Source organism: Triticum aestivum, chromosome 5B (genome assembly GCF_018294505.1).
Source record: "Triticum aestivum cultivar Chinese Spring chromosome 5B, IWGSC CS RefSeq v2.1, whole genome shotgun sequence".
Lineage (NCBI taxonomy): Eukaryota > Viridiplantae > Streptophyta > Magnoliopsida > Poales > Poaceae > Triticum > Triticum aestivum.
This window is the reverse complement of record NC_057807.1, coordinates 623,793,373-623,815,099: the sequence shown is the minus strand read 5'-3', so window position 1 is coordinate 623,815,099 and position 21,727 is coordinate 623,793,373. Positions and strand designations below refer to the sequence as shown.

At 48.7% G+C, this 21,727-nt stretch overlaps 2 protein-coding genes across 2 annotated transcripts; one reads left to right on the top strand and one right to left on the bottom strand.

The window, feature by feature from the left end:
* The first annotated feature begins 12,417 nt into the window (after window positions 1-12,417).
* On the top strand, window positions 12,418-13,656 carry LOC123117227 (PRA1 family protein E). Its single transcript, XM_044538038.1, has one exon. It carries the CDS (start codon window positions 12,636-12,638, stop codon window positions 13,332-13,334), a length of 699 nt encoding a protein of 232 aa, XP_044393973.1. The 5' UTR covers window positions 12,418-12,635; the 3' UTR covers window positions 13,335-13,656.
* Window positions 13,657-14,071: 415 nt separating this feature from the next.
* On the bottom strand, window positions 14,072-21,409 carry LOC123115129 (DNA (cytosine-5)-methyltransferase 1A-like). Its single transcript, XM_044536381.1, has 13 exons — window positions 21,406-21,409; window positions 20,922-20,990; window positions 18,800-20,228; window positions 17,130-18,615; window positions 16,830-16,994; window positions 16,543-16,732; window positions 16,329-16,440; window positions 16,110-16,257; window positions 15,824-16,021; window positions 15,463-15,741; window positions 15,218-15,379; window positions 14,874-15,092; window positions 14,072-14,513 (listed from the first exon to the last, which is right to left on the bottom strand). Exons 1-13 carry the CDS (start codon window positions 21,407-21,409, stop codon window positions 14,325-14,327), a joined length of 4,650 nt encoding a protein of 1,549 aa, XP_044392316.1. The 3' UTR covers window positions 14,072-14,324.
* Window positions 21,410-21,727: the final 318 nt, after the last annotated feature.

Below are 21,727 nucleotides of genomic sequence, written 5' to 3'. Positions count from 1 at the left end.
GATGCTCATATTGGCTCCTACATATTCTACGAAGATCTTTATCGGTTAAATCGCATAACAACATACGTTGTTCCCTTTGTCATCGGTATGTTACTTGCCCGAGATTTGATCGTCAGTATCTCAATACCTAGTTCAATCTCGTTACCGGCAAGTCTCTTTACTCATTATGTAATGCATCATTCCGTAACTAACTCATTAGCTACATTGCTTGCAAGGCTTATAGTGATGTGCATTACCGAGAGGGCCCAGAGATACCTCTCCGACAATCAGAGTGACAAAACCTAATTTCAAAATACGCCAACTCAACATGTATCTTTGGAGACACCTGTAGACCTCCTTTATAATCCCCCAGTTACGTTGTGACGTTTGGTAGCCGTTGGTGTCAAAACCGGCGAATCTCGGGTAGGGGGTCCCGAACTGTGCGTCTAGGCGGATGGTAACAGGAGACAAGGGACACAATGTTTTTACCCAGGTTCGGGCCCTCTCGATGGAGGTAAAACCCTACTCCTGCTTGATTAATATTGATGATATGGGTAGTACAAGAGTAGATCTACCACGAGAACAGAGAGGCTAAACCCTAGAAGCTAGCCTATGGTATGATTGTTATTCGTCCTACGGACTAAAACCCTCCGGTTTATATAGACACCGGAGAGGGCTAGGGTTACACAGAGTCGGTTACAATGGGAGGAGATCTACATATCCGTATCGCCAAGCTTGCCTTCCACGCCAAGGAAAGTCCCATCCGGACACGGGACGAAGTCTTCAATCTTGTATCTTCATAGTCCAGGAGTCCGGCCAAAGGTCATAGCCCGGTCATCCGGACACCCCCTAATCCAGGACTCCCTCAATAGCCCCTGAACCAGGCTTCAATGACGACGAGTCCGGCGCGCAAATTGTCTTCGACATTGCAAGGCGGGTTCCTCCTCCGAATACTTCATAAAAGATGTTGAACACAAGGATAGTGTCTGGCTCTGCAAAATAAGTTCCACATACCACCGTAGAGAGAATAATATTCATACAAATCTAATCTGCTAACGTGTTCCGCAGCGTGACATCATGCCACAGCCAAGCCTTTATTCGAATCGTTTTACTGTCCCACCTCAGCGCGTTTAGCGAGGTGGTTTCCTTGGTACGTCTTGTCAAAGCAGAGATCGTGTCCCCTTATTCCGGGATTCTCATCAATATGGGCGTGGGTAACCCAACCATGCCATTAATCATGGCGCTTGGGAGATAAGCGAGTTTTACCAGGCTGGTGGGGGTACATAGTTTCGTCCGCCCATATAAGGGGATAAGGATCCACCCTTTCCATCTACGCCTTCTTCCTCCTTTGCTTATCCATTTCCGCGCACTCGAGCTCCAGCGCCCAAGTTCGCACTTCCCACCTCAACCTTCTCCAACCATGTCCGGAGCGGGAGGCAGGTGGATGGCCTCCTCCGTCACGGAGGGGCACATCAAAAAGTTGAGGAAGGCCGGATACTTGTCCAACGACATTGCGCACCGGCTTCCAGACGAGGGGCAGCTCATTCCCACCCCTAGGCCCCATGAGAGGGTGGTGTTCCTCCCCCATTTCCTCCGCGGACTGGGCTTCCCACTCCACCCATTTGTCCGGGGGCTCATGTTCTACTACGGCCTGGATTTCCACGATCTGGCCTCGAACTTCATCCTCAACATCTCGGCATTTATCATCGTGTGCGAGGTCTTTCTCCGCATCAAGCCCCACTTCGGCTTATGGCTAAAGACCTTCAATGTCAAGCCGAAGGTAGTGGGTGGCCGGCAAGCAGAGTGCGGAGGCGCCATGGTGGGCAAGATGCCCAACGTCATATGGCTCGAGGGCTCCTTTGTGGAAACCATCAAGGGGTGGCAATCAGGGTGGTTCTACATCACCGAGCCACGTGACCCTGAATGGGCAACGGCCCCCGAATTCCGATCTGGCATTCCCACACGGCTCACCTCCTGGAAAGAGACGGGCCTGTCATGGGGTAGTTCGGAAGAGGTGACCGGACTCCAAACCTGCGTCCAAAACCTGATGGACAAGTAGGTTAAACTCGTCAACGTAGTCCAGGTCATGCTCTTCCGCCAGATCCTCCCGTGTCAACGACGGGCTTTTAACCTGTGGGAGTTCGACTTGGCCCAGCACCAAACTCTGTCCAGGCTCTTTGACACAACGCATGAGGACGCCTGGAAGGTGCTATTCAAGGGCTCCAAGGTTCACCCTCCCATTACCGAGGATCGCGGATTCTGCGCGAAGCGCCAAGCCAGCGCGGTAAGCTTGTTTTACCTTTTACAGGATACTCACTTTTCATAGTTTGACTCTAAGCGGGATCTAAGCTCCTGCTCCTTTGATAGGACTGGAAGAAGACGTCCGGACGGATCGACTGTCCGGCTCCTTTGCCCGAAGGCCCAGCAGATGCTCGCTTGGCAAAGCTGCTGGTTCCGGCACCTCACGTGGTGCCGGAGAAGAAGGCCAAGAAGAAGGCCACGGGAACTCGAAAGAGCTCCCGGCGCCTGGTGGTGTCGGATTCATCGCCCGACGACCCTGGAGCGCACTCCTCCCCGAAGACGAGGAGGAGGAAGAAGAAGCCTCTCCCCCTCCATCGGGGGGAGGAACGAAAAGGAAGGCCGCCCCAACTGGGGAGGCCGGAGGGTCCAAGAAGGGAAAAACCCTTCTCCCAGACTACTCCACCAACGCCGACGACGGCGAAGAGGAGTGGCCATCCAGGGCCAAGCCCCTGGCAAAATCGTAAGTATTCGGATACCAGAATAACTCATGGTGTTCCTTTACTGCACAATATCTTCTAATGCCGAACATTATCATGCAGTCCGCCCAAGGCCCAGCTCGACGCTTCGTCGAGTGGATCCCTAGATTCGTCGGATGTGAAAAGTCTTTCATTCCCGACCGCTACCTCCCCTCACCCCACGGACGATGCCGAGGTGGAGTCCCAAAAGGGGACGAGCCAGGAGGAGGTAGCCCCGGAGGCGCCGCAAGGCGACCTTCCGGATTCCAGGCGCAAAGGGGATAAAACCCCAAAGGTCTCTAAGTCCGGCCCTGGGTCGGACGGCGCACCGGAACCTTCAATGGTTCCGGAGTCTGGCAGGCGGCCCCTTCGTAAGAAGGGCAAGCCTACGACGCCGGTGACCTCCGTCCAACCGGAGGCACCAGATAATTTGCTGGAGGTGCTCAACGACGCCTCCATCGACGAGGAGCACCGCTCTATTATGAGTGCGGTGATCCAGAAGGTTCAGTCCGCCAAGAGCGGGCTGACAGAAGCATGTGCTAGCCTTCTAACAGGCTTTGAGGTATGTATTTAAGACATGTAAGAATATTACCGCATAGACAGTAGCCCCTGATGCTCAGTTCGGTGTTCGGAAAGGAAAGCCAGACTGAGGATCTAAAAAGATATATGCAGGAGTCTAACATAAATATGTCAATATGGGAATGCAGGCTGCGCTGCTGACCTCTGCCGCACTGACTGCGGAGGTTGATGCATTGAAGCAGAGCCTCGAGCGGTCCGAGAACGAGCTCGGCCTTGCCAAGAAGCAGCTCGAGGACAGAGAAGGTAGGCAGTACCTTATGTAAGTATATATAAAAATACCTGGTTGCAAATAGTGACAGGACCAACATGAATGTTACAGGGGCCACAACCGAGGTGGCGACCCTGAAGGAAGCGCTGTCCAAGGCCGAAGACAATGCGGCCGTGGAGCGCACCGAGCGAGAAAAGCAGGAAGCGCGGGCGGAGGAGGTGCAGCAAGAGCTCCATGCTCTTGTGAAGAAACACGAGAGATTGGAGCTTGACTCAAAGACTCGAGAGTCCGAGCTTGCCTCGGCCCTTGAGAGCGCCAAATCCGCCAAGGCCGAACCCCAAAAAGCCCTCCAGGAAATTGAGGCGATGAAGAAGATAGCGGCGGGTAAGGCATTCTTTATGCAAAGCAAGCGCGTGAAAGTGAATTACTTGTTACTTACCCAAGTCCGGAGCTCTCCAGGAGCATTCGCAGATCTGCCCCGCGGTGTGTCAGACGCCGCCGCAACCGAGTCAAAGAAGGGAGCTCGACGGAGAAAGTGTTCTGGTCCCAGTATGCTGAGGCCGGACACCCGGTGCCCTTGAGCGACCAGCTGAAGCAGGTGGTCGAGCTCCATAAGGTAGCCGAACAGGCCATGAAGGGCCTTATAGGCCGGCTGTGGCCTGGGGAGGTCCTGCCTGAGAGCTACTTTGGGCTGGTGAGGCGGCTGGTGGAGGCCTGTCCATGGCTTGAAGTCATCAAGTGCTCCATATGCACCGAAGGCGCCCGTAGGGCCCTTGCCCGTGCTAAAGTGCACTAGGGCAAGTTGGATGCTGAGAAGCTGGTGACAGATGGGCCACCGGAGGGGAAGGAGCATCGCAGGCCCGAGATGTATTATGAGGGCGTCCTGAAGGGTGCCCGCCTTTTGGCGAATGAATGTACCAGGGATGTAATTTTTGAGTAAACTCGCTCGTGTTTATCCTGTGCGCTGAAAACTTGTTCATATGCGCTAAGCAACACTTGTTGAATTTAAAATATTACCTTCTGTGCGGCCGTTTATTGAATCTGAGAGATGCAAGTCGTTGGCTTCTACGCCCATGCCACGAGTGCTGGGGTGTTTGGGATAAACCTAAGCGCTCTTATTCCCATTCTTGGGCCCTTCGAGGGAGGCGCTCAGCACAACGAACAAGGCAATCGGACTATAATGCTTTATCACTCTCACTTAGCCATAGAATTCTACAATTTTAAATTTCGGCGAAGCCCCTAGTATTCGGAAGACCGAGTTCGGGGCGCTATCCACGCCTAGGCCGGACAAAGCCAGCTCCTCGCTCTAAGCGGCATAAGTCTTTAGAGACTCGAAAACCTCTCGAACAGCGACCGACTCTCGCCCTATCATGACGGTCAGTTTTAGCTTTCTCTATTGAGGTGCTCAATCCAGCTCAACTGGGGCACAATTGCAGTAGTTCTCCCAGTGCTACCTTAGCCGATATAGCGGAACGTAAGGTACCAAAACATGGGAGCCGGGCAAACCCAACTATTGACCCAAGACATGATTCGGAGCCGATGCATATAATGCTATAAGTTCGGGGTGACGCACTCGTGAGAGTGTTCGGTCTTCTCACACCACATTTTGGGGTACTTAAGCCCCTGGTGTATTGGCCGTACCAAAGTGTACGGTTGCATAATGTCATAACTGAACATATTTACATAAAAATGAATGCAATAATAGACAAGAGCTATGTATTGTTTGTTAAAAGACTGCTGTGAAAGCAGAACGATACAAACAGGCGGCTCAACAGCCCTCACAACACTCATGACCCGCAGCTTGCCCCTCCCCTAGTGCGGTTGAGCCGCCTATTGGGCGCGCCGTGGTTGTGCCCCTCCCCTTATGCCCATGGTATTTCTAGGGCGTAATTATGTACGCGTAGTACTGGTTTCGCAATTTCGCGAGGGTTGGGGTTGGGGCCGCACTGCTACGCTTGCTCAGAACGTGCCAGGCGGTCTTTTTGTAGGTTACTCTGGGCGCGCTTGACGGTGTCCGGACGTTTAATAGCCGAACTGGAGAATTGCCTTGAGAGGCTACTTTGCACTTCCGCCGCTAGGGCCGCCGTATGCTCCTCCGTTCGGAGAGAGCGTTCAGTGTTTCCGTTGACCATAATGAATCCTCGAGGGCCTGGCATCTTGAGCTTGACGTATGCATAGTGCGGCACCGCATTGAACTTTGCAAATGCGGTTCGTCCGAGCAGGGCATGATAGCCACTGCGGAACGGGACTATGTCGAAGATTAACTCCTCGCTTCAGAAATTATCCGGGGATCCGAAGACCACTTCGAGTGTAACTGAGCCTATACAGTTGGCCTCTACACCTGGTATGACGCCTTTAAAGGTCGTCTTTGTGGGTTTAATCCTTGAGGGATCTATGCCCATTTTTCGCACTGTATCCAGATAAAGCAGGTTCAGGCTACTGCCGCCGTCCATGAGGACTCTAGTAAGGTGAAATCCGTCAATGATTGGGTCTAGAACCAACGCGGCGAATCCGCCGTGGCGGATGCTAGTGGGGTGGTCCCTTCGATCAAAAGTGATCGGGCAGGAGGACCACGGGTTGAACTTTGGGGCGACTGGCTCCAACGCATATACGTCCCTGAGTGCACGCTTCCGCTCCCTTTTGTGGATGTGGGTTGCGTATATCATGTTCACCGTCTGCACTTGTGGGGGAAAGCCCTTCTATCCCCTATTGTTCGGCGGCCGGGGCTCCTCCTCGTTGTTGCTATGCAGCCTCTTGTCTCTGTTTTCAGCGCTTAACTTGCCTGCCTGCTTGAACACCCAACAATCCCTGTTGGTGTGATTGGCTGGTTTTTCGGGGGTGCCGTGTATTTGGCACAAGCGATCGAGTATTCGGTCCAAATTGGACGGGCCGGAGTACTTCTTTTGAATGGCCTTTTCCGCTGACCGGGTTTGGAGCCTCGGAATCCGGCATTGACTGCCGTATCCTCAGTGTTGTCGCCGTTAATGTGGCGCTTGTATTTTTTGCGACGCGACCGGCCATTGTTGTCCTTGGTATCCGAATTACCAGGGCTCTTGGTCATGTTATTACTACGAGCTAGCCAATTGTCTTCTCCCGCGCAAAGGCGGGTCATGAGTGTTGTGAGGGCTGCCATGGATTTCGGCTTTTCCTGTCCTAGGTGCCGGGCAAGCCACTCGTCTCGGATGTTATGCTTGAAGGCTGCGAGGGCCTCTGCCTCCGGACAGTCGACTATTTGATTTTTCTTGGTTAGGAACCGTGTCCAGAATTGTCTGGCCGATTCCTCTGGCTGCTGAATTATGTGGCTTAGGTCATCAGCGTCTGGTGGTCGCACATAAGTGCCCTGAAAATTGTCAAGGAATGTGGCTTCCAGGTCTTCCCAGCAACCAATTGACTCTGCTAGCAAGTTGTTAAGCCAATGCCGAGCTGGTCCTTTAAGCTTGAGTGGGAGGTATTTTATAGTGTGTAGATCATCACCGCGGGCCATGTGGATATGAAGGAGATAATCCTCGATCCATACCGCGGGATCTGTTGTGCCATCGTATGATTCGATGTTTACGGGTTTAAAACCCTCGGGGATTTGATGATCCATTACTTCATCTGTGAAGCATAGTGGGTGTGCGGTGCCTCTGTACTGGGCTATATCACGACGTAGCCCAGATGAGCTTTGTCTGATGTGTTCGGCCTGGCCGTATTTGCCATATCCGGTGTAACGGCTATCGTCACGTGTCATGGGGCGCCCACGCGATCCGTAGATCGATCTTGTTTGCCTTGCCTTGTCCTCCAATATGTCTCACAGGTCTGGCGCGTTTCCCCGTGCCTTGGTACTTTTTGAGCGGCGCCGGGGTGCGGCTTGAATTGATGGCCGAGAGGCCTCTCTGTCGCGGCCACGAGGTGGCCGGTCGGCCGCGTCATACGTTGGTGATGTAGGTTTAGTTGCTTCCTCCTTTAATCGGGGTAGCAGCCTGCGCTTTGGGTAGCTCTTGGAGGGGCGTTCGAGTTCATACTCTTCGGCCGCAAGGACTTCAGTCCATCGGTCGGCTAGCAAGTCTTGGTCAGCTCTAAGCTGCTGCTATTTTTTCTTGAGGCTGCTTGCCATGGCCAGAAGCCTGCGTTTGAAACGCTCTTGTTCGACGGGATCCTCAGGCACGACAAATTCGTTGTCGTCGAGGCTTGCCTCGTCTTCGGAGGGAGGCATGTAATTATCATCCTCGACCTCCCTGTCTGCCGCTCTCTCATGAGGGCTGGCTTCTCCATCCTCCTGTGCTGAATCCTGCTGGAGGGGGTTGTCTTTGGCACTGTCCGGGGTGTTATTATCTCCCGTGTCTGTCTGGAGAGACTTTAGTGAATTCAGAATGTCGCCGAAGGGCGAGTGCTGAAAGATGTCCGCGGCGGCGAACTCCATGATCGGCGCCCAATCGGGTTTGATCGGAAGGGGCGCGGAAGGTTCGGAGTCCGGAAAGGAGTCCGACACCTTGGAGTCACGAGCTTCACAAAGGACAAGACTGGTGTTCGGCTCGATAGCTATAGAAATTGCAGCCTCCTAGGCGGCGTCCAGCCATTCGTCCTCGATTGGCGCAGTCGGCTCCGAGCTAAGGGTCGAAGCGGACACTGGGGCGGCCTCTTGGGCATTGTCCGGTGGCAGAGCTAAATCGTGCCCATCGTGACAGTGCGGCGCGCTCGGCTGTGGCTCGAACCCGTCGAAGATCAAGTCTCTGCGGATGTCAGCCGTGTAGTTCAAACTTCCAATCCTGACCTGATGGCCAGGGGCATAGCTTTCGATCTGCTCCAGATGGCCAAGCAAATTGGCCCGCAGTGCAAAGCCGCCGAATACGAAGGTCTGTTCGGGGAGAAAAGTCTCACCCTGGACCGCATCGTTGTTGATGATCGGAGGAGCCATCGGGCCTAAAGATGACGACACAGAGGAACTCTCAATGAAAGCAGCAATGTCGGTGTCAAAACCGGCGGATCTCGGGTAGGGGGTCCCGAACTGTGCGTCTAGGCGGATGGTAACAGGAGACAAGGGACACAATGTTTTTACCCAGGTCCGGGCCCTCTCGATGGAGGTAAAACCCTACTCCTGCTTGATTAATATTGATGATATGGGTAGTACAAGAGTAGATCTACCATGAGATCAGAGAGGCTAAACCCTAGAAGCTAGCCTATGGTATGATTGTTGTTCGTCCTACAGACTAAAACCCTCCGGTTTATATAGACACCGGAGAGGGCTAGGGTTACACAGAGTCGGTTACAATGGGAGGAGATCTACATATCCGTATCGCCAAGCTTGCCTTCCACGCCAAGGAAAGTCCCATCCGGACACGGGACGAAGTCTTCAATCTTGTATCTTCATAGTCCAGGAGTCCGGCCAAAGGTCATAGCCCGGTCATTCGGACACCCCCTAATCCAGGACTCCCTCAGTAGCACACAAAGTGTTCCTCCGGTAAACGGGAGTTGCATAATCTCATAGTTGTAGGAACATGTATAAGTCATGGAGAAAGCAATAGCAACATACTAAACGATCAAGTGCTAAGCTAACGGAATGGGTCAAGTCAATCACATCATTCTCCTAATGATGTGATCCCGTTAATCAAATGACAACTCATGTCTATTGTTATGAAACACAACCATCTTTGATTAACGAGCTAGTCAAGTAGAGGCATACTAGTGACATTATGTTTGTCTATGTATTCACACATGTATTATGTTTCTGGTTAATACAATTCTAGCATGAATAATAAACATTTATCATGATATAAGGAAATAAATAATAACTTTATTATTGCCTCTATGGCATATTTCCTTCAGTTTGTGGACCTGCTAAACAATGGATCCGGAAACCTTATGGGAGGTTATGACACATTGTTTGATCATGCACAACATGATCATCGAGGATGAGGATGACGATGCTGCCGTAGCTCCGAAATTTGAGAACATGGGTGATCCTATCCAATTTCTGGACCAGAATCCGGCCACATTTGAAGAGTTCATTCAAATGCATCAACAAATTTGGCATCGACCAACTCATGGGCAGCTAAAGGAAGATCTGATTGAGCATCAGTGGCCGGTTAAAGGGGAAAACAATGTTGGGATGTAATATTTCAACTTTTTAAATTTTCTGTTCTAGCTCCGCCATTGGCTAGGTATTCATGACCTCGAGGAAAAAATACCACCCTCATCGACAAATGGCTGTTTAAGCTGCTGACATGAAATGGTGTATGGCAAACCCTCCTAAGGAGAAAATATGTGAGCTCAAACGCAGCGTCCCGAGTACTGGTAGTATGAGGACTCACACTCTTGGGCATGTCTAATGGCTACGAAGAAATACTTCTTCCCTTCTGGATCCTTCACTATAAAAGACGGTTCAGAAATTAGATTCTCGGAGGATAAGTGGCTAGGCAATGCTACACTCCAAGAACAATATCTGGCTTTATACAATATTGTGCGTCACAAGGATGATACTATCGCCACGGTTATGAAATCCTTTCTGTCAAATGTGACATTCAAAAGAGATTTAGTTGGTCCCAGACTTGAATCGTGGAACACTTTGTTACGGAGACTTTCCACAATACAATTGTCACAAGGAGCCAATGAATTTCGTTGGAACCTACACGTGAGTGGTAAATTCACAGTGGACTCTATGCATAGAGCTCTAATCCAGCCAGAGATGCCAGTTGATAATAATAAAAGATTTGGAAGATGAAGATATCACTTAAGAATAAAATCTTTGTGTGGTAACTTTGTCGAAGAGTCATTCTTACCAAAGATAACCTTATTAAGAGGAATTGGCATGGAAGTACACAATGTGTTTTTTTGTCAACATGATAAAATAATAAAACACTTATTTTTCCAATGCAAATTAGCTCATTCTATATGGTCAGTCATCCAAGTAGCTTCTGGCTTGTATCCTCTATGTAGTGTTACTAATATATTTGGCAACTGGTTACATGGGGATTGATCACGAGTTTAGAATTCTTCTTAGGGTGGGAACGCTCACTGTTATTTGGTCGCTTTGGTTATGTAGAAATGAGAAGGGTTTTAACAATAAAATCACTTCTCTTATGCAGATTATCTACAGATGTACCTGTACGCTTTGTTTATGGTCGTCTCTACAACATGTGAAAAATCAAGACCTGTTTATGAAGGTGTGTACACGCTTGGAGAAAACGGCGAGTGATACTTTTACCCGACATGGATGGCAACATGATCTTAGGATTGACCCTCCCACGATTTAGGGGTCATGCAGTCCTATGATTACTTACCTTTTAAGTAATAAAGCACCCCTTGTCGAAAAAATACATTTTAGCTTGAATGCGCTCTCAGAAAGAATCTTTATTGTTCAATCCTTTTCCCGCCTCTCCCTACATTCCAAGTGTCCTAAGAAGCTCTCGTCTTTGTCGATCCAATATTAGCAAACTTTCATTCAGTAAGACTGACTGAATATCCGAGCATAGAATCTTTCACTGATAAAGAAAAGCGCTGGCCCTTCCCAGAAGAATCCGGGTAGCCTTCCATATTGCCCCCCCCCCCCCTAAAGCATAAATCCTTGCACAATGTTTACAAGGGTATTTCCAAAGCAGACCCTCAAACCTTCACTATATGTTACGTCCAGACCACAGTGTTCAAACCACTTTTGCATCCAACAGGGACATGTATATGTCCATTTAGCAGTCCATACATACGGATTCCGGTGTCCTAGAAACAAAAATGGGGGGCTTTGTTGGAGTCAGGACATACACTTGACCAACAAAAATCCTCCACGTGGCCCTCCTCGCTTTTCTCTCTCTTCACATGCGTGCTCTTAACCGCTTTTGGCTGGATGAAGGCTTTCACAATGTCGTCTTGCAGTGAAAATAATGTCTTATCTCTTAACCGCTTCGCTCCATCTCGTCCAGGAAAAGAGGTGATCATGGAGAAGAATAATTCCTCTCGCGCTTTGCCGACGAGGCCATGGGCTCCTCCCCTCCGATCGCTGCTCTGGCAAAGGGTGGTGGGGGAACCCCGACTCTCTGCCTCGGCTGTAGTTAGGGTTAGGCTTGGTGTGTTCCATGGTGGCATTTGGATGGTAGTGACGTAGTCGTTTGAAATGAAATGTCCCCTATCTCAGCCCCATCTCGATGACACCCTCGATGCGAACCTTATTCCATCGTTCCCTTGGCGCGATTGGTCCGGTGGCGTTTTTTGTGTCTATGGCGGATTCCATCTCGTATGGCGTCGTCTTTGTTTCTGAGAAGACAAAGGTCCAAGAACATGGTAAGAGGCTCGTGGGCGGCGGTTCCATCGTTCTGCCTCGATGACATCGATGACCTGCAGCGGATCCGGGTTTTGAGGAGCAGGGGGATGATCTTCGATCGACGCCGCCACATCGACAATGGCCTTGCTGACCGAAGGCCTCTTCTTCGGCTCACAAAGCCCTCATGGTCTCCAAAGACGACAAGTGGGGAGGATGGCGGTTGTAGAAATAAGCTTGATTGAAGTTTTCTTGCAAATGTTTCTGGACACGCATCCCTTATTTTTTTTTTCATGATCTTATTTGGGATTTTTTTGCGAATAGAGCGGATATTTCTTTTTTCCGAATAGAGCGGACTATAATGAGCTTTGGAAAATTCTTAGACATGAATGCTCGGCCAGAGCATTGTGAGTAACACTGTACACGTTCCACGCTAATACGCCTCAAATTAACGGCCGGTCAAGTCTGATTTGGACACTCGGTTCGTTGCATATTAATCGTGACATGGACAGTACATACATGGACTTGTGTTTGTTTGTCGAAGGAGCCATTCTCAGCCGCTCGATCGGATCTGCCGACGTCCCAACTAGTCGCTCCAATACACCATTAAATTAGCCCGCGAATTGGCCAATTGGGATCATAAAAATCCCCAAAAGCAAACCATTTTTTTTTGCCTTTGCCCTCTCCCTTCCCCTGCCTCTGCCTCTCTCTCTCCCCCGTCCAAGGCTCCAAGCCAGCCAGCCAGATCCACTCGACAAAACCCGATCGATCGGTCGCTCGACCGATCAAAGCCAGCCAGCAACAGCAATCAATCACGGCACGATCCATCCCCCCTCCTCCCCTCCACCATCTAGGGTTCGTCCCTCCCTCCCTCCCTCCCCCAGCCATGTCCTCCTCCACCGTCTCCTGGTCGCGCTACGGCGCCGTCCCGGCCCCGCCCCCGCCGCCGCGGCCCGACGCGAACGGCGACTTCGAGGCGGCGCCCTCCTCCTCCTCCCCCGCCTCCCCGCCGGCGGCGACCGCGGCGGAGGCGGGGGTGGCCTTCTTCTCGCGCGCGGGGGCCGGCGCCGCGGCCGCCGCGGCGGTCGGCCGGCCGCGGGCGTGGCGGGAGGTGCTGGACCACACGGCCTTCTCCCGCCCGGAGACCTGCGGCGAGGCGCGCGCCCGGGCGCGCCGCAACCTCGCCTACTTCCGCGCCAACTACGCGCTCGCGGCGCTCGTCCTCGTCTTCGTGGGACTCGTCTACCGCCCGCGCTCCATGCTCGCCTTCCTCGCCCTCTTCGTCGCCTGGCTCGCCCTCTACTTCGGCCGCGGCGGGGACGCCGCCCCGCTCGTCTGCCTCGGCCGCGACGTCGACGACCGCGTCGTGCTCGCCGTCCTCTCCGCCGCCACCGTGCTCGCCGTCGCGCTCACCCGCGCCGGCCTCAACCTGCTCGTCTCCCTCGTCCTCGCCTCCGCCCTCATCGGCGTGCACGCCGCGTTCCGCATGAACGTCTACCTCGACGAGAGGGACTCCTTCGACGGGGACGCCGCCGTCTCTTCATTCATGGGGAGCACCTACGGCTACAGCACGCTCCCAAAATGAGATGACGAATTCGATTCGATCCAAGCCGTTTCTTCCTGAGTGTGGCTCCTCTTCTCATCCTCTGTTCTTGGCGGATGTAATGCTCTGGGATTGCAATCTTCGTAGTCTGTATGCGGTGTATAGGATATTGTTTGCTTTCCCTTTTGTGGGGAGTTTTGATTTGTTTGTAGTCAGTCCACTTGGTGTTCAAGTGAAATTCTTAAGCTGATTGTGATGATCCGAATCTGTTTTTCAAGGGAAATTTTGTAAGATGTTGCTCCAAGGTGTAAATCATCCCTCCTACTGACTAGTTGTGAAAATAAAGCTTGTGAAATTCAATGTATCTTGCTATGTTCTTATGCATCATTGAATTAACTAACACAGTAACAGGGCCAGCACGGAAGATTTGGTTTTTGGAAAAGCTGATACATGAAAGAGATCAGCTGACAGGCAAGGTGCAGAGTTGGGTTCATATTGCTACTATGTTTTCTTCTCTTCACAACTTTGGAGAACAACAATTGTTTTCGATGATGCTAAATCCTCATTCATAAATTCTGATGTATGACTACACTAACATAGTAACAGGTCAGCAAAGGAGATTCTTAAGGAAGTGGATACATGAAAGAGATCAAGTGACAAAGTGAGCTCAAGAGTTGGTATCATGTTACTAGTAAAAAAAGGTAGAATGCTACTGTATTTTCTTTTCTTCACAACTTTGGGAAACAACAATAGATTTTGATGGTGGTAATTCTTACTTGTAAAGAACAGAAAACTGCATTCATTTATTCAATCATATAACCCTCTTGGTATTTTTTTACAGTTGCTGTTTACTAGGATTATGCCCCAATTCCAAGAGTATGTTCCCTCTGTTTACTAAAGATTATGCACCCACTGCTAAGAGCATGTTCCCTCCACCAACATCCTGATGTTTTTAATCCTCCTTACAATAGATGCACATAAAGATTCATGTCACCAGCCTGTAATAACTTCAGAGTCAACTGTTCCCAGAATTTATATAGGGCCCAGTTGTAAATTAAGTCCCACTTGGATCATGTCTTCAGTTAACTTAGGCAGCTTGGCATCGATGGCTTGCTTGAGCTTCCTCCCTAGCGCGTATGCAAGGGGAGGTGGTACCGCATTCCCGATCTGCCTGTGCTTGCTCTGGATGTTGCCAGCGAAATGGTAGCCATCAGGGAAGCCCTGCATTCATGTCATGTTGTGGGATCAGATCAGAGTCTTGAAAAAGATAACAGCAGATCCGATTCATGGCAACGTGCATTGGATTCTGATTTGTCCGTGCCTGCCCTGGAGGTTAAGCCAGACGGCAAACGAGGCAATTGCTCTTGCACGTGCACACAACTATGCTCTGATTCTGAGAAAATAGCTCAATCTACTCTAGTAGCATTGGTGGGAACAAAATCTACTGTCAACTAGTATGTCATTTTAGCCAAGTGTAGTTGCCGAGGCACAAGTGGATGCATTACTGTATATACTACCCACTATGCAGTAGCAATTTCGAGAGAGTGTTGATAGGGATATCTGCAAAGAGTACTTGCTTACCTGGGATCGCGCACATTCACGAACAGTGATGATCCTGTCCTGATCAGGGTGGAAGCACATGCCGACCCTGCGCATTGGCTGGGGATCTGTGACTGATGTGGGGAAGTTGCCCTCCCAGTCCAGCCTCCCACACAGGCCTTTCCACTGATTGTTCGTCTTGGCTGTTTTGAGCATGCACCTAGGGATCAAATCCACCGTTTTCCCTCTGGATAGCTTCACCTGTAGTATTCACATGATGAAAATTAGCTGCTAGTACATCACATGGTTGCTTACCAAGAACGTAGAGAGCAGCAGAGAATGTGAATAAGATGGATGAGAATAAGATGGATGAGACTGAATGCTACCTTCTCATCTGGCAGGTCATGCCAGTCACAGCCAGGGCGCTTTGGGATGTGCTTGCACCTTATGAGATTCAGCTCGTTCATCTTTTTGGATATGTGGTCACTCAGCGAAAGCGTATCGCCTCGAATCTTCTTCTGGAACCAGGAGATGGGCTCGCCTCCGTACTACAACACACAAGGGAGAAAGGACATTCAGCTTGTACTGATCAAGAGCATTGACTGACACAAGAAATTCAGATTGTACGCACCTTTATTGTTGGGTTGCTGGCGCCATTCTCCACCGGTGGAAGATCGCCGATTGTATCCCTGACTGTCATAGAGCGGAAAGGAGCTCCTCCAGCTGTGCTCCTGGCAGCAGCATAGTATTTACCTCCTGGCAGTTTTATTTTCAGCTCAGGGCTAGCGAAGACATGCATTGGTTCAGGCCAGTCAGGAAGAGTCTCCCCAGGCGCGGCGGCCCAGATGAACGCCCTTTTCCTGGACTGCGCGACGCCATAAGCACCCGCCTCTAGAATGCCGAATCGAACCTAGGAACATGCAGACAAGTTCAGAACAGATGGAAGTCAAGGAAGGCCATAGCACAAACAGAGAAGAGCAAGCGTCAAGCACCTGGTACCCCATCTCGAGGAGCGATGCTAGTGTCAGTCTGAAGGTCTGGCCCTTGTTAAACGAAACAAAGTTCCTGACGTTTTCCAAAAGGAAGAACCTAGGCCGGAAATACTCTGCGAAGGACAGGAATGCCGGAATCATCTCGCACTGAACCTTGCTCCATGGGCTCTGCTTGAATCTGTTCATCCAGGAGAACCCCTGAGAAAAGATGCACAGAAAGTGTCAAGCAACAAGAGGATTGACAAAACGCTGAGCATTCCCCTGGTGTATAGGTGAGGCATCTGACCTGGCATGGAGGGCCACCATTGATGAATTCTACTTCACCGGGCACAGGGAGATTCTTAACCTTCTCATCTGAAAGTTCTGCTGCTCCCGCAGAAGCCTCGGGAGTGGAGACGCAGTCATCAACATCGCCACACTTATCCATTATCGCCCTGAAGATGAGAATAGTCAGAAATAAGTAATGGGTTTAGTACATCCAAAGGGGGAAATGGGGTTTGCATACTTCAGAATCACATTGCAGTTCTCCACAAACACTGCTGCTTCAGGATGATTTTGAAGAAATGCTTGCGCAGCAGGTTCTTCATACTCGATCGCCCATTTTGTACGTGAAGCGCCTGTACAGTTGAATGATCAGAAGGTATGTGGTGGCCAAGGTGCTCTGTCTACGAAAATGCACACGCATCTTATGAAGAACATGCAAATGGAAAACACATTACCAGCTAGGTGCAGCCCTTCAGACAAACCTCCACAGCCAGCAAAAATATCAAGGGTTGCAAGACAGTTCTCTTGTGTTTCATCCTTGTGTTTATCCGAACCGGCTTGCTCATCATCACAAATCTGCTTCCCTTTATTCTTTCTCGAAGCAGGCGCCTTCCTTGCCAGGGTGAGCTTAACATTGGTCGGTAGCTGGTTCATAGACAAGGCAAACTCAATCAACTATATGAAGAAGTTTGTCAACAAGATGAGATGAACACAAAATTATATTTGGCAATATCATTCTGACCTGCTTGAGAGTTTCAGTGCCAGGATCATATAAATGTTCACAGTAAAAGGCGTGCTCAACTACTACTGGAAGATTTGAATTTGGAAGGTCATCCTTTGCTGTAACCTCACATTTTCCCTCTATCATCCCAACAGGCACACTAACTATATCTTCACTGTAGTACACCTGGATCAAACAACAAAGAAAACTAGATTAAAGTACAAGTGTAAAAAACATAAAGTTAGGTGGAATCACAGGCACAATATGATGGTAGTGATTCACATAAAAAAAAAGTGGTAAACATAAGGCAGAGTGCCAAACCTCTCTGATATCTGAAGAGTAAGCTTTATCCGATGAAATATCATCAGGCCTGTATAGCCTTCTTACACTGACTTTTGTTGATTTCAGATTAGCTTTACGAGATCCAGCAGCAGCATTGACACTCTGCAAACGACATACCACATAGGGCTTCAGGCCCACATTTCTTCTAGCCCTGTAGGTCCCACGACCCTCGACGGGAGAGAAAAACTGAGGCCTGATATACAGGAAGTCGTGAACATTGTATTTGACATTCTTGAGGACAAAGCTGGTCTCTGACAATATTTTGAACTCATCACGGACCGCTTGTCGCTCCTCACAAGAACTGCAAGTGCCGGTTCCGGCGCCCATTTTCTCATAAGGGAGGGAGAAAAAGGCACCTTTCTCAGGACAGTACATGCTTTTGCAGATGTACTCCAATGGCAAACCCTTCTTCTTCCTCTCCTCTGCCCTGGCCCTCTCCACCCTAATAGCTTCCAACTGCTCTTTTCTGCACTTGTGGCCCCAGGGAATCTGCTGGACATTGACAGTCAATGATTCTCTCATGTCACCTACTTTGGACTCTAAACAATCATTGGTAAAGAACACCTCTCGTTCATTTGCAGCATTGCCCAGGACAGTGTCTGAACCATTTTGCAGAACTCTACCATGGATCATCTGTGTGCCATCATGTGTCTCATACATGTACTCAACAAAACACATGATGGCTTCTCCTGAATGACCATCCAATGTGAGTGCCCCACCAACAGCAACACTGAGATCTCCAAATCTCACACTTCTGTACAGAGCTTCTCCAGATGGTGTTTTCCCAACTGTTTGACCTTTCCATTCTATTTCTTCACAAGCATCTGATGACGTATTTCTAGACCTTGTTGATGGCGAGGTCCTTGAAACATGTCCCTCGCCAACTTCAACCACCCCCTCAACATCATCTTCTTCATTTTCTTCTTGTTCCTCCTCAAATACCTTTTGCTCATCATTCTCACCCCCCTCCTTTGAATCCTCTGGGAAATGGGTTGCATCGTAATCATCCCATATCCTGCTGACCAACTTTGTGGTTGTCGCACGCATAAGATTTTGTTTTGATATTCGGGCCATTTTTGCACTTGGGTTCAGATTCTCTCCTCTCGCCGCTTGAGATTTCTTCTTTGTTGCTAGCTTCATCTGCCCTCTTTCTTTCATCTTCTTGATAAGGCCTGTGACAAAGGCGCACCGTCGAATGGACTCATCTGTATAATTTGCGAACTGTTGAAGGACTATCTGTCCATGCACCACAACATATCTTTCAACAAGTGTTGCATCTGTTGAAATGAATGCATGATGCCCACTCTCAAATTCTGCTACTCTCTTGGTAACATCAGCGAAGGAAAGTTTTGAAGCGCGAGTTTGTTCTTTTAAAATGGCGATGATACTAACAGTCAATCTTGCTGTTTTAAGGACAGTGGCACACCATGGCGCATACTGCTTCGTTGGCTGGAGTAACTTGTAGCTGACAAAATTGAAATTCATATGTAAGTTAGAGGGAGGTTTAATATCAAGGAATCGCAAGGTTTCATGCATAAATAAAATGCAAATTTCAAAACATGATAAGATCGGAAATGCAACGCAAGCAATTGTAACATGTGTTCATATATATAGTATACATAATGGATTAGAGCTACAGGAGTACTTACCAAGCTATGTCGGTTTGAATAGATATGCAGATCATCGAGCCACAAGATTCTACAAGCCATTCCTTGATTGGGCTTAGGTAAACCGGAATCCCTTGATCTTCCTGGTCAGATTTACTCGAGGAAGAAGATAACTCTGCTGGCTCAGCTGTTGAACAGAAAGTACCATCATCGTCTCTCATACAACCAGACCCAAAGATAACAGTATCATTTTTAGCACCTGGTTCCATAGGGATGAGCTCCAAAGACATGAATTTGAAATCTGAATTATATAGAGCCCAGTTGTTGAGTATTCTTACTGGCAGCATGCCATCTTCACTGCCAAACATGTACTCATCCTTTTCTATATCGCATGGTGTATAGTATGCTGGCAGTGGGTAGTCATTGGCAATCTCAGCTTCACTGATCTTGATGTAGGCATTTTTAATTTTCTGTGAACTTCCACTCTTGGCTCTCGGCTTCTTCATATTCCACTCTTCCACTTCTTGCAACAACCTTGCTAGTTTCTCTTCTTCATCCTCGTTCTCGGTCACCTGCACCTCCTTGCACCGCCCATCCTTGATCATCAAAGTTTCATGTGAGGCCAAAGCTGCCAGCTTGCTGAATCCCACGTTAGATTTACACTCATTTCTTAGTGCCACAAGAGCAGGCAGCGTCAACAACATCTCATCATCGTTGTTTGCTGCATGATCCAGTGCTGTGAGCTGGTTATGTACGAACTCACCGATGGATATCACAAATTCCTTTCTCACTCTTCCATTGAAGCCACTGCTCAAATTAATGGAACTGACAACACCGGCAAGCAGCTCTTCTAGGCTCAGCAAAGGGTTTCCGCCAACCGATCTAGCTAACTCCCTGTAAACTTCAACACAAACATGAGCTTTCTGGCTGAAAAGGTCAAAATGAGACCTGTAGCTTCTTGTGGCCTTCACACATATATAGTCAGCTAGTTCTGTTGAGAGCGAAATTACCGCGGCGCCTTCCTTATAGCCGGAAACTGCCCATCCCTTGATACGCCCAAATTTGACACATCGTATACCCTTTTTCCTGTCCTTTTCGATATGAGCATCAAATGGCATGACAAGAGCTGTCATGGAGACACCATCACTCTGAGACATTTCAAATGGTTGCAGATTATCATCTTTACCATGCAGGATGAAATCGATGAGTTTTCTGCAGCATTTCCCATCTTCAGGTCCTGTTCTTGTCAACCTAACTGCCTCTGCTTCCTCCTCAGTTCTGATTTCCTTGGTTGTGACAAGTGAATCTTCTTCAAGTAAGTCAAATGCCTTCTCATTGAAATTCGAACGGGCAACTTCTCTCTTTGTTCTTTTGCAGCCAATGGTATCGTGACCAATGTTGGTGGTAACATTGCTCTCCTCAATTATATTCTCATTGTCGCTTTTAGGCTTTGCTTGGCGCCTCTTTGTTCCTGAAAGCGACAAAAATGTTGGACACATTTTTGATAGAAATGTTAGACACATTTTTCAACAAAAATATTGGACACACTGAAAGAACAGAATGTAGTGCAAGTATGTATGCATCAGATGAATCCCATGCATAAAAATATTAAAATGGCGGTTTAACTACTCATTCTTTGATCGACCCAGTATGATTATGCTCGCTTACTACACAGAGTGGCCTTGTAAAGTATATTGTTGAATGATTAGTTAAATGCATGAGATGGCAAATGTACCAATAAATGACAATGATGTCCCAATCCATAGTTTCATATACTACACCGCACATCAAACTTATAAAATAATAATATTATGACCGTGTAATTTGCTAATATGGATAAGTGCAATGTTGCGGAAACTACAACATTTCCAGGAATAAGTTTATCTAAAGTTTGGGAACCAAAATAGCAAGGTAAGCACATATACCTGCAGTACCCGCAGAATATGGAGAGTTCGACATAATTCCCCTGTAAAGTTTAGAATCAAGTAGATGTGTCAATTAGAAGTTTAGATAAATATAGCAATCAAATTACGAAATCAAGAGTATAGCAGTTACACCTCAAATCAACAATTCGTTAACATATTTTCAAACAAGGACATATATGGCAGAGCTAGACAGGGTGAACGCAAAAAATGATGGGGTGGGGAGGGGGCAATAAGCTTACCTGGCCAGTTGAATCTACAGATCTCCACCAATGCTAGATCACGATTCACCACCACAGAAATCAAGACTCCTGCGCAACATAAATAGATTAGACTATTAGAGAAACATCCTAATTAGAAGTTCAGATGTGAAAACACAGATCTATTCAAACTTAACCAGATGCCACCGTAAATCAAATAGAAGCACGTCCACCCAAATTCAAACTACGCAAATACAGCTAGCGATATCAGAGCGTAGAAGCTTCACCCAGATTGAAACCAAACAGGTGACGAGACGTCACCATGTGTAAATCGAAAATAGAATCACAGTAAGTCGGATTCAAACTTGAAGGGGTGATGAAATGCCAAGTACACAAAGCGACCAGAAGAAATAGAGCAACCAAGAGCAGATGGACAAAAATGGGGAGAGGCGTCGATGCAACCTATGGGCAATTGGGCACACAACTCCACATAACAAAGCCAGATCTACCGATCTACAAGAAGTACCCATCAACCATCGGCTACGAGTTCAAGAACGGAGTGAGAGCGTTAACTACCTCGGCGGTGCAATCTACATATCCACCAAGGGCAGACCACAGATCCACCACCAAGGTCGAAACTCTTGCGCAACAAAACCATGAAATAGACCTTCAGAGAAGCATCCTAATCAAAAGTCTAGATGCGGAAACATGGATCTATGCAAATACAAAAAGATGTAACCATGAATTGGACATATAAGCAAGTTCATCTGGTTTCAAAATACACAAACACAAACAGTGATGCCACCATTTATAAATCAAGCCGCAGAAGCACGGTCACCCGGATTCAA

Coding starts and splice junctions, on each gene's coding strand:
- LOC123117227 (XM_044538038.1), top strand. CDS start 12,636: ATGTCCTCCTCCACCGTCTCCTGGTCGCGCTACGGCGCCGTCCCGGCC.
- LOC123115129 (XM_044536381.1), bottom strand. Junction 16,733..16,829: donor GCACTGAAACTCTCAAGCAG/GTCAGAATGATA, acceptor TCTATGAACCAG/CTACCGACCAATGTTAAGCT. Junction 15,093..15,217: donor ATGACCTGCCAGATGAGAAG/GTAGCATTCAGT, acceptor TGAATACTACAG/GTGAAGCTATCCAGAGGGAA.